At 42.7% G+C, this 12,881-nt stretch overlaps 1 protein-coding gene across 1 annotated transcript in view; it reads right to left on the bottom strand.

The window, feature by feature from the left end:
• Positions 1-1,072: 1,072 nt before the first annotated feature.
• Positions 1,073-12,881, bottom strand: part of LOC124622973 (myrosinase 1-like) — a 65,061-nt gene continuing 53,252 nt past the window's right edge. The window contains exons 9-10 of the mRNA XM_047148761.1: positions 3,264-3,370; positions 1,073-1,205 (exon numbers count right to left, since the gene is read on the bottom strand). Of these exons, the coding sequence (XP_047004717.1) occupies positions 1,073-1,205; positions 3,264-3,370 (240 nt within the window). The remainder of the gene's footprint in view (positions 1,206-3,263; positions 3,371-12,881) is intronic.

The raw sequence follows: 12,881 nt of genomic DNA, 5'->3' as shown, positions 1-12,881 counted from the left end.
GTTTCTCAGTATTTCACATAACCTGTCTAGGCACCCAATTGTGACGATTCGTATCATCCTTCTCTGTGTACGCTCAGTACTCCCTGTTAGCCCGACGTGGTAAGCGTCCAGTACCTATGAGTAGTAATCAAGTATTGGCCGTGCACATTCAGAGGTTCATAAAAGGGTTGCATACGCTAGTTAGACTGTTGCCAGTTGCCACCTGAACGTGGACTGAAGTCAATCAAAAGAAGATAAGACAATTATACTGACAGTGATAGCGCGGCGATTTACAAGAATGAATAAAAGCATTTTACAAAAATGGTTCAAATGGCTCTGAGCCCTATGGGGCTTAACTTCTGTGGCCATCAGTCCCGTAGAACATAGAACTACTTAAACCTAACTAACCTAAGGACGTAAGACACATCAATGCCCGAGGCAGGATTCGAACCTGCGACCGTAGCGGTCTCGCGGTTCCAGACTGTAGCGCCTAGAACCGCTCGGCCACCCCGGCCGGCTGCATTTTACACATGTTCATTTCCTACTCTTCAGCCTACTGAGAACCCAGTCTGTGACTTGAATAACGTAGGTTTATTGCGAATTACATCACACGTTTTATTTTTAAAATTGTGGACTTACATTTCATTTGTTAAGAAAGGAGATGGTCACAGCAGGCGGACTCGCAACAGTTTCAACCGAGGAATTTACTCTCTCTCTCTCTCTCTCTCTCTCTCTCTCTCTCTTTCTTATACACACACATGCGCGAGTGCGTACTTACCAAACTAAATTACAACGAACATTTACACTTCTGTTTATTCAGCACGGCCATGTGGATATTATTTTGCAAATTTTATAAAGTTATTGATATTGCAAACGCTTTAAGACTGTAGCAAAGTTTAGTAAGCAATCACGCATTACTCTGAAAATCAAAACCTCAAAATAGATCATGCACTTACTCTGTTTTCGATGGTACATTATCGTAGGCAACTACTGAAATATTTTATGGAACTATTAGTTTACGCAACTTGAGTTATGAGTAATATCAAATGCTAATCGTTAAAAGAGGGTAATGATACATGGAACATTAGCCCAGTTAACTCAAGCAGCCGTCATCCTCAGGTATTTTCTTGCTAAGGAAGATTTTTGCCATGAAAGCGGCTGAATCCTTTGCAGTTCTCGTCCGGTTCGGGCTTTTGAAGTCCACCTCGTACAGCCCGAATTTCCTCCTGTAGAATAACAAAACAACACTGTAGATTCTTTCCGACAGCAAATAATTTACGAATTAGTTACATGAGCATATGTTGATAGAAGCTGTTTCGTGGTGCATGTGAATGGTAAGTAAATTTCCGCATTCCTATTGTTACACAATATTAAGGGCTCTGAATTATTGTGATAAGAGAAACAGTAGTCACCAAATCTCACATGTAGGAAGTAGGTGATTGTAATGTCACAGCATAGTTGTTGATAGCTGCAATATACCACAAAACATGGAAGTGGCCCTGTAAAGTGCTCCACGTGCATGAACTGTGTTTCATGATTAGGTAAAATTGAAACTTGAATAAATCTCAGAGAATAAACAAGTGGATTGATGGTTTATTAATGCAAGAATTGTCATTCTATTCTCTTCTCCTGACCAATAGAATTTATGAAATCTTAGATTAATGAAATTCTTGAACAACTTTATAATTGTTCAGACACAATGAACCGTCACTACTCCAACATATCCTCTTAGGAAGTCGGTGACAGACTACCAGTACCGATAAAACAATATGATATAGAGATGGAGTATAAATTTGTTTTCCTGCATATAAACAGCTGTATCTCGGTGTGGAACACTTATGACGTTGTTTGCATTAAAATAAAAGTTGGATAAGCTATCTTTTCACTGATCCCCTTCAATCGCAAGAAATACCAAGAATGAGCGGGGAAGAGTGTATAATAGGCTATGACTACAAATAAAAGCTTTGCGCTTAGAAACTGAAGAGGTTAATGAAACTGCGAGTTAACATATACGATAGCATTACAAATACGAACAACTTGCAGGAGCAGATATCTAGGTAGTAAAGGACCTTGAATCTGCAAACTGAAAAAGGGATCTTAAGCACCTAGAAAATGTGATGCTCTAACTACGCGTAAAGACGAGATGAATAAATTTTTGAATCCTTTCTGTCTTGAATATTTAGAATATTTCAGAGAGATACGTATCCCATTAAAACAACTCTACCTCACCTTCTTCTTCTTTCTTTTTCGATTAATTGCCAGCGTTTGAGCTAGTGCATCCAGATCTAGTAGAACTGGAATGTTGTATTTTAATCGGAGGTTGCGCTTCTACGCGACCAAGCCAATAACTTAAAGAATTTTCTACCTGTGAGGTACTACTCTACCTTCATCTGACCACTGATCCCTACCAAATTCAGTCTTTCCATTTCAACTTACAAATTTTCTAACTTCCTTGCAACATTCAGACTTCTCATACACCATGCTCTGACTCACAGAACATTGTAATCTGATCTGTACATCACTCTTTTCCTCACGATCACCTCAGCATAGACTGTGCCCCAGAGGAAATCCGAATAGCTGACTAAATCGGCGTAATTTACAAAAAGTCGTCATTAATATTTTTCAAAATTCAAGCTGGATTTTGTGTATACTGAAATTATATGCCTCAAAAGGAACGGTTCCCAATGCCCGATGGCAGGACGAGACACTCCTTATACAACGACTTTCCGGCTGCCTTTCTTGTTAAATCTACTTCTTAATCTACGTTCTGGTTCGGATCTAAACCAGCAGCTAGTACTTTGGGACCGGAAGTCAAGTGCACTAACTCTAGAGCACCAAGCCAATAAATTGAACCTACAATCACAAATGTACATATTACTTGACATTCAGTTCCATATATTTTCAGGAGATTGCGGTTTAATGTCATTTCGACGAGGACGTTTTTAGAGCGGGACCACAAACCCGGGTTGAGGAAAGGTGAGGAAGGAGTTGGTTCATGTTTATTTATTTCCGAAGGAATCATCCTTGTATATTTCTCAGGTGATTTAGAAAGATAACAGAAAACGTAAATTAAAGTAGCTTAATAGGGACTGGGACAGCTGTACTCACGAATACGTTTTCATCTTTCCGACCACTGCGCTGCCTTGCTCAGTTCAGTTACGTGGGAAGCAGAGTGATTACAGTTGTCAAAGCCGGAGAGCAATTTAAGACCACTGCACACGATGTCTTGAATCTTGTCATAGTGAAGATAACGAATGGAATATGAAGACCAAGAGAACACTTACGTGAATCCTTCAGTCCATTCCAGATTGTCCATTAGGCTCCACGCAATGTAGCCAATTACTGGTACTTTGTCAATATTCACTGCTTGCTGGAGCTCTGTTAGATATTCCTGCAATTGGTAGTTATGTGTTTTCTTTACAAGAAACAAAGTGGCAAGGAATTCTAAGAGTGACTTAGGAGCAGTGTGTAGGGTCTTACCTTATAATATTGTATTCTGTCTATATCGTTTAATCCAGTGGATGTCTCAACTCCATTTTCCGTCACAAAGATAGAATAGCCGGGATACTCATTAACAATCCAGTTCAATATGTTCCGAAAACCCCATGAGTGTAGCTGAAACACGAAAATGTTTAAACTGTTTCATCTCAGTTTTAATAATAAATAAAGATTATTCTTAAAAAGTAAGTGAAAAATGTTCATTGTCAAAAGATGTATTTTTTTGAATTCTCAATTTGTTCTAGATCGCTTGCTACGTAAAATACACATCCTCTTCAGTGGAGAGTAGGTGATTCGCCAAAGCAATATGTCTGGCGCATATATGAAGGACATCAAGAATTTTGCTACGTATTTCAAAATTGGAAATATATTTTATATTGTTTAAACCACTGGATCCTATTTCATTAAACAAGTCTTGGACATAACAGCGTACCGGCACCGTACAACAAATCAGAAATGATATTAACCTATAAAGCTTGCTATTGAATACTGAATAAAGTAATTCATCTTACTACGTAGCAAGCGAATGCTAATAGTAATGTATGTTCTTGAGCAACAAATTGTATTTGTGATATACATTTTAAGTACGTAGGATATACCAGTAGGGTAACCCCATGCAGTATTTATGTCTGTCTATGAAGTGACGTACGTTTTTATGCCATACCTACAGAAATATCTCCAAATTTAATTTCTGGATGCCGGCCCACATTTATCAATTTAATGTACTAGCAGTTTTGACTGTACAATAACATTTCTCGCTAGTTAATTTAGAAAGTCCAAGAAGACGTGTGTTATTTGTTGGGATTCACTCGAAACTTGGGCGTAGTGATGCACTTCACTTTATCAGTAATAATACAGAGAAGAATAACATCCGTCTAGAATTAGTTTACACTGGTGAAACTCGACTGTCTCTGATTTTAGGTAAAAGCATGATATAATCATATTGGTCAATGTAGGACAATTCATGCACAGAGTTTTAATGTATTATTAGTAAATAATAGGTACATGTGACAGTTGCTTCTTTGCAGAGAATCATGTTCGGTTTTGAGGAGTGTTGTCTGTTTACCAGATGAAAGAAGAAATGTTTATGTAAAATGCACCAAGACCTCGCAATATTTTCCTGACATTTTAGTCAATAAGGCTCCCTTTATTGTAAATAATGTTCATAATCATACGACCGCATCAAAACATTTTGCTTTAAATGCTGGAAACCAAACGCCAATATGTGCAAAATTGAAATGTTACGTGCTTTAGTCTAGAGATCAAAAGGATAAAAATTATCTGCTTAACTTAAAAATATAATTGTATTTTTTTGTAATAAATTACTGATTTCTAACCATTCCGTTCTTTCCTTCCATCAAGTGACTAATGATTACGCACATTGGCATGACTAGGCCAGGATGGCTCCTAAAAGCTTTCCTCAGAAGCAGGCCATTTCTTGTTGGGAACGTGACATAATTTTTTTTTAAAAAAACCTATGAAAATTAATATGATTAAGTCATTGTGATAAATTAGGAAACGTTATTATTATTGAAGCTTCCTGGCAGATTAAAACTGTGTGCCGGTCCGAGACTCGAACTCGGGACCGTTGCCTTTCGCAGGCAAGTGCTCTACCACTTTGCGAAGGCAAAGGTCCCGAGTTCGAGTCTCGGTCCGCCACACAGTTTTAATCTGCCAGGAAGTTTCATATCAGCGCACACTCCGCTGCAGAGTGAGAATCTCATTATTATTATTGACAAAATAAACAAGGGTATCTTCTCATTAAGTCAAATATTGCTAAGTTAAAACCATACAGCTATTTCTGTGACTTCAGTTTTAATTCGTACAATTTTCGTCTAATTATGATGTCTAGCTTTTTGTTAGTCTTATTACAACAGTATTTCAGTTCTACTTTCCACTTCGCTGGAATAAATTATCCCAGTGGTAGTCAATGGTCCACAAACTGCAATTATTTCAACGAAGAAGGTTAAGGAATATCCCATTCCATTTTCCCCCTTCTTAAAACTTCCTCTGAGGCCATTGGCATTAATTCTGCAGATAATAAAGTAATGAGACGGACGAGGATGAACAATCAAAACAGATAACTCGCAAACAAATTGTAAGACTGTGAAGCATACGAAAGATGAGAAACACAAAGTTAATAAGCATACCTCTCGTTGCTGCGTATCATATCTTGGTCCTGTTGTATTATTAGTATTAATTCCCGACATAATCTGGACATGGAGAGAAGCGATCTAAATACTTTCATAAAATATTTAAAATCATGTTTTCACAACCCCTTTTAATAGTCAAGACCGCAAATGAAAACACATTAAATGACGACTAGTTTTAACTATTCATACTACTATCTTCATACCTGGAATAAGAAGCAGAACACCAAATTGCAATTATAAAAAGCAAGCGTAGTGTCAGCTCATAAACTGAAGCTAGGACACAACGTCTGCAAATTGTTGTACGTACGACACGGTTCATAAACGGTCCATTATTAGTATATTAATAGTTTATCAATACTTTCTATGAAGTTTTTTGCATACAACATCGTTACATAAGCAACTACTTTACCATCAAAATACTATGTACAGCTATGCAGGTAGGTGCAGAACTGAGCTACACATTCAGAATCGTACGCAAATTTTATCTGACTGGTATGACCAACATTTTATTGACATGGACTTCCATAGGAGAATGCAATATGAAGAGGAGACAACGTGTCCTAGTGTTATTTTGCCAGCTGACACTAAGCTGGATATTATAACCGCAATTTTCTATTATGCTTATTATTCCAGATCTCAAGATGGTTGTATGAACAGCCAAAACTATTTGTCTATCTACCTGCGATACTGGCGTATTTGTTGATCGAACAGTCCACGGGCGTAATGCCGGTCCACAGTGTCCAACGGGCGCAATATTTCGGTGATCAAACATGTCGCCATAGTAAGGTCCGCTGACGAACTGAGCTCCTGAAGGCCCGCGCCCCTGGGCGCGCAACGACAGTCGCAGATACGCTTCCGTCGGCCTCTGTGGTAGCATCAACGTAATGGCACCGTCACCCCTGGTCGCCAGTACTGGTTTCCAAACCTTGGTGAGACTACAGCCGCAGTCTCGCTTGACAAATTATCCCTCGTGTGGATTTCGACGTTTCACTAACTACACTGTAGCAGTTTTTGGAAGACGACGTTAAAATGTGTATTCCATAGCATGATTCCCTTACAACAGTGCTCTGTGACCGCTGAATTGCTAGGGTATATTAGTCCAGAGTGCCTCTGGTGTTCTCGACATCGATCTTCTATCGTGCTCACTGTTTGTCCAACGTTCATCTAGCCACATTGGCACGGAATCTCAGTGCCCCGGCCTTCCGAAAAACCAAGCTCATCTTTGACAGTCCCCAAAAGTACCTATTTTTTATTGGATGGGCATAACACATTTCTTACGTGGTGCCTTTTAAGTAAGCACCCGACTTTTCCCGATAATGCGTAATTTTTTGGTGTAAAGGCTGTGACTAGCTCTTCCCCCGCGATTTCTTCGTGTCCGTATGTTGAACTGTAGCGTTTAATCTGCCATTGTGGATAACCATATTTTCGGAATACTGTTCTGAGGTATTCCAGTTCGTGAGGCGGACTCTCTACGTTTGAGATTGTGTGCGCATTATATACTAGTGTTTATAGTAAACCACTCCTATGTGCAGGTGGGTGGCAGCTAAGTGCGCCCAAATAGATATCAGTATGCATTTTCCTCCGATTCGTCCTGTGGCCCAGAGTCGCACCGGCTCTTCTCTTGACCGTGACGTCCAAGAATGGTAGGCTTCCATTTTTTCGGTCTCTGTACTGAATTTGATGTTGGGATTTTCGGAGTATAGATGGACAAGGAATTCAAGGAATCTGTCTCTTCCGTGGTGCCAGATGACGAACGTATCATCCATTTGACGGAAGAAGAAGGTGGGTTCCCATCTATACGAGGTAAGGGACTCTTCTTCCAAGTTCTCAACACACAAATTCGATACCACTGATGAGAGTGGGCTGCCCATTATGACTCCCTCCGTTTTCACATACTAATCTGCATTCAACAGAGAATACGTGAAGGTTAGGGCATGCCTGAAAAGGTAAATGGTCTTCTCTGACCAATGAGTTCTACTGACTCACATAGAGGTACTGAGGCAGCCTGGTGAATAAGGGAACGACGTCAAAGTCCACCATGATTTCTGAGTCCAACAGGCTTAAACTGCTGAGGCTTTTCACAAAATCCAATGAATTTAGGATGCAATGCAGGCATTCACCCGCATAAGTAGCTCTTCCAGATATTTCGCCAGCAAAGACTACACCGATAACATGACGACTCCTATAGGATGATGAAAAATGACTTCATCAAGAAGGTGGAGAACAGGAGCAGGGGCGCTTCTGAAGCAAGTGGAGTTTGTCATGAAGAAATTGTCGCTGCAAGGACTTGTACCGCCAAATATTTATGCACTCCCCAAGGTCCACAAAGGTTGGGTGCCGTTACGCCCCATTGCCAGCAACATCACAGATCCTACTTACGTGCTGGAAAAATCTTGACACTGTTACTAAGTCCTTATGTGGGTAAATTCCCACATCACACCCACAATTTTGTTGATTTTGTGAAATACTTTAACAACATCACCCTGATGGACTTAGATATTATGGTAAGCTTTATTCAGCAAAGTGCCCCTATGTGAGTCACTAGAACTCATTGATCAGAAATTTGACGAGAAGACCACCGACCTCCTCACCAAGTTCTAACCTCCAGAATATCTTGTTTAACGGAGAAAACTATGCGCAAGCGGAAGGAGTCGCAGTAGGTAGTCCACCATCGCCAGTGGTTTCGAATTTTTATGTGGAGGACTTGAAGGAAGAAGCCCTGACGTCATCCTAGTGGAAACCAACCTGCCTTATCCGTTATGTGGATTACACGTTTGTCATCTGCCCTCATGGCAGGAACAAACTCCTTGACTTCCATGTACATCTGAACTCCATACAATCCGACATCAGTTCACAACAGGGACCGAAGAAGATGGAAGGCTATGATTCCTGGACGTCGTGGGCAAGAGAAGTGCTGATGGCACCCTGGGCCACGGTGTTATCGGAAGATAACGCACACTGATATGTATTCACCCGCAGATAGCTGCCACCAACCTGCTCAAGGGAATGGGATGTTAAAAACAGCAAGTAGTACACATGGCGCATACCATCTCAGACGCAGAGTTTGCCCCAGAAGCTGCAACACCTTCAGAAATGTGTTCTGAAAAAACTGACACTCATAATGGCAGATTATGGGCGCTCTTTGGTCCATCGCTGCAGTCCAACGTGTGGAAACGGAAAAAAACGCGGAGAAAGAGGTATTCACATCTTACATAAGATCGACCGTTGCGTTATCGGGAGAAGTCTGCCGCATACTGAAAAAGCGCCAGCTAAGAACTGTCGTTGTCCCGCCCAGTAAAACTCCGGCATTAATACGGAATGTAAAAGATGACCTCTGTTTACGGGAAGCCGGGGAATACCAGATTCCGTGCCAATGTGGCCAGGCATATATTGGACAAACAATGGTGACCATCGAAGATACACTCCTGGAAATTGAAATAAGAACACCGTGAATTCATTGTCCCAGGAAGGGGAAACTTTATTGACACATTCCTGGGGTCAGATACATCACATGATCACACTGACAGAACCACACGCACATAGACACAGGCAACAGAGCATGCACAATGTCGGCACTAGTACAGTGTATATCCACCTTTCGCAGCAATGCAGGCTGCTTTTCTCCCATGGAGACGATCGTAGAGATGCTGGATGTAGTCCTGTGGAACGGCTTGCCATGCCATTTCCACCTGGCGCCTCAGTTGGACCAGCGTTCGTGCTGGACGTGCAGACCGCGTGAGACGACGCTTCATCCAGTCCCAAACATGCTCAATGGGGGACAGATCCGGAGATCTTGCTGGCCAGGGTAGTTGACTTACACCTTCTAGAGCACGTTGGGTGGCACGGGATACATGCGGACGTGCATTGTCCTGCTGGAACAGCAAGTTCCCTTGCCGGTCTAGGAATGGTAGAACGATGGGTTCGATGACGGTTTGGATGTACCGTGCACTATTCAGTGTCCCCTCGACGATCACCAGTGGTGTACGGCCAGTGTAGGAGATCGCTCCCCACACCATGATGCCGGGTGTTGGCCCTGTGTGCCTCGGTCGTATGCAGTCCTGATTGTGGCGCTCACCTGCACGGCGCCAAACACGCATACGACCATCATTGGCACCAAGGCAGAAGCGACTCTCATCGCTGAAGACGACACGTCTCCATTCGTCCCTCCATTCACGCCTGTCGCGACACCACTGGAGGCGGGCTGCACGATGTTGGGGCGTGAGCGGAAGACGGCCTAACGGTGTGCGGGACCGTAGCCCAGCTTCATGGAGACGGTTGCGAATGGTCCTCGCCGATACCCCAGGAGCAACAGTGTCCCTAATTTGCTGGAAGTGGCGGTGCGGTCCCCTACGGCACTGCGTAGGATCCTACGGACTTGGCGTGCATCCGTGCGTCGCTGCGGTCCGGTCCCAGGTCGACGGGCATGTGCACCTTCCGCCGACCACTGGCGACAACATCGATGTACTGTGGAGACCTCACGCCCCACGTGTTGAGCAATTCGGCGGTACGTCCACCCGGCCTCCCACATGCCCACTATACGCCCTCGCTCAAAGTCCGTCAACTGCACATACGGTTCACGTCCACGCTGTCGCGGCATGCTACCAGTGTTAAAGACTGCGATGGAGCTCCGTATGCCACGGCAAACTGGCTGACATTGACGGCGGCGGTGCACAAATGCTGCGCAGCTAGCGCCATTCGACGGCCAACACCGCGGTTCCTGGTGTGTCCGCTGTGCCGTGCGTGTGATCATTGCTTGTACAGCCCTCTCGCAGTGTCCGGAGCAAGTATGGTGGGTCTGACACACGGGTGTCAATGTGTTCTTTTTTCCATTTCCAGGAGTGTAGATGCTGAGAACATTAGCCGCACACTCGAATAACGTACCCCAGCAAGCCGGCTGTCGCGGAACACTGTTTGTCATGCTATGGAGTATGAAAATATCAGGATTTTAGCTTAGACTTCCATGTACTGGGACGGGGTCGTTAGAGAAGACATCAAAATTGCACCATGGATAATCTTACCGATCGGGACTGTGGCTATAATGTCAGCAAGGCTCGGAACCAGCCCTAGGACTAATTAAGAAGACGCTTAGCAAACACAACGATCTAACGTGCATGGCGGGCACAGTAACTACATCGATGTTATCACCGACGCCAACACAAGCGTTTCCGCAACTACCGAAGCGCACCCTTGGGCGCGGACCGAGGAGGGAACGGCTTGCGGGTGGAAGGCGGCGCACCCATACTTGATAAGTGATCGAACCCTAAGTTACTCATACGGCCCGCTCTTCCGCTATAATGGATAATAATAAAGAAACAGAGAGACAGAGAGACACAGAAGGATGAGAGAGAGAAAGAGAGAGAGAGAGAGAGAGAGAGAAAGAGAGAGCGAAAGAGAGAGTGAGAGAGAGAAAGAAAGATGAAAGAGAGAGAGAGAGAGCTCAGCTTGTCAGAACACCTGACCATGTCGATATGCCTGATAAACGAAATATTGTGACTGTTGACACTATGACCCACCTGTATACCCGTAGGTTGTTCCGTCATTTTCTGATGTGTTTTCGTTTGTGATCTAGTAATGAAATATATCGTGAAAAAATTTCTTAAAAATCTTTTTTGTATAATACGTCTTTGGAGGGGCAAAGGCACAGAAAACTTACAAAAGGTCTTTTATTACTTCCGTCTAAAGGAAGGGGATTAGGCAGGGCTGTGGAAATTAACAGTGCATAGGAGATATCCTCAATAGTACGATTAAACGGGAAAATCTTAAAGGAAGGAATAGAGATGGAGGCTAAAATATCAGAGAACAGAATGGTTTTAGATCAGCGTGCTTATGGAATATTCGCATTGCAGAATCTAATACAGAATAGACTTCTTGGATCTGCAGTAGCGTATGATACGCTACCACAATACAATTTGTGCCCCAGTATCAAGTATAGTGATGTATCAACTACCTATATCAAAAGAGTTAAACATTTCGGTAAGGACAACATGAGTGCTGTCAAAGTAGGAAATTCAGTGTCACCGGAGTTTCCTGTCAGAGCAGCTCTATTCCTAGGGTGTGATATAGCACTGATGCTATTTAAAATCTATGTAGCGGAAACACTTAAACCGTGGAGGAGCAAATGTGACGGCGTGGGAGTCCCTGTGAGCGACGAAATCTTGCACACACATCAATTCACTGACGACCAGGCCATCGTAACAGGAAACCAGGATGTTGCTGTGAACATGCTTCGGAAGTTAGAAGAGGAATTTGAAAGATGGTGCCTCACGATTAGCTTGGCAAAAACCGAAAATTTGGAGTTTTGAAGACAGTATTACAGGAAGTCTGGAGTCTGCAACCAGCAAGATTGAGGGATGGAAATCTCTTAAGAGTCAGATAGTTAAATATTACCGAAAGGAAGAAAAGTGAAGATTACATAAATAATAAAATAGGTCAGGGCAATAGGATCGTGTTCCGTCGCTTGGAATAACAAAACAACCAAACAGGTGACACATCGTTCATTTGTTGAAAACATAGGTACGTACTAGCAAAGACGTATGACATAAATAAACATCAGAGTAACAAGCTACTCGCGCTAAAGATGGACTTTTGGAGGTGAACTTATGGCATCAACAAGCTAGACCGTGTACCAAATACCAACAGATGACCGGCTAAGGGTTCCGACAAGTCAATAAGAGACACCACAGAGACGTGAAAATTGTTTTGGATGTCTAGGGAGGACAGGCAGCAGTCAAAGGCCAAAAAATGTGTGGCAGTGGACACCGCAGAAAGAAGAAAGCGTAGTGACCTAGGAGGATCTAGGAACGAGGTGTGCGGAACGTGGTGGATGCCAGAAGGCTGCAAGAAGGAGACTAGCGTATTCGGTAGAAATGGAATACGTGAAGCGAAATGTGGTGCCAGCCTTAGGATTCCGACAATATGATGACGAGAAAGTGATGTAAAAGACGACCTGTGAACGGTGATGGTCTCGACGTAAAAAGAGATAAAAGATTTACCTTTTTGAGCCTATTTGGGGGTGAAGCTCTTGCAGTTACGTCCTCTGTTGACGTACTGAAAATGACTTTACGTCTTAAAATTATAGTTGCTGAAATATTTCACGACATAGTAGATCATGCCTATAATGTACTGAATATGCTAGCAGAGGTATTTGTGATGCGAAAATTTATTGTGACTCGCCACCTATAGAGACAATTAAACTAGCGATGTTAATTTTCGAGAAAGCTCATATCTTTCCTCCATTGAAAAATCCCTTAG

The sequence above is a fragment of the Schistocerca americana genome, chromosome 7, assembly GCF_021461395.2.
Source record: "Schistocerca americana isolate TAMUIC-IGC-003095 chromosome 7, iqSchAmer2.1, whole genome shotgun sequence".
Classification (NCBI taxonomy): domain Eukaryota; kingdom Metazoa; phylum Arthropoda; class Insecta; order Orthoptera; family Acrididae; genus Schistocerca; species Schistocerca americana.
This window is presented reverse-complemented; position numbering and strand designations above follow the sequence as displayed.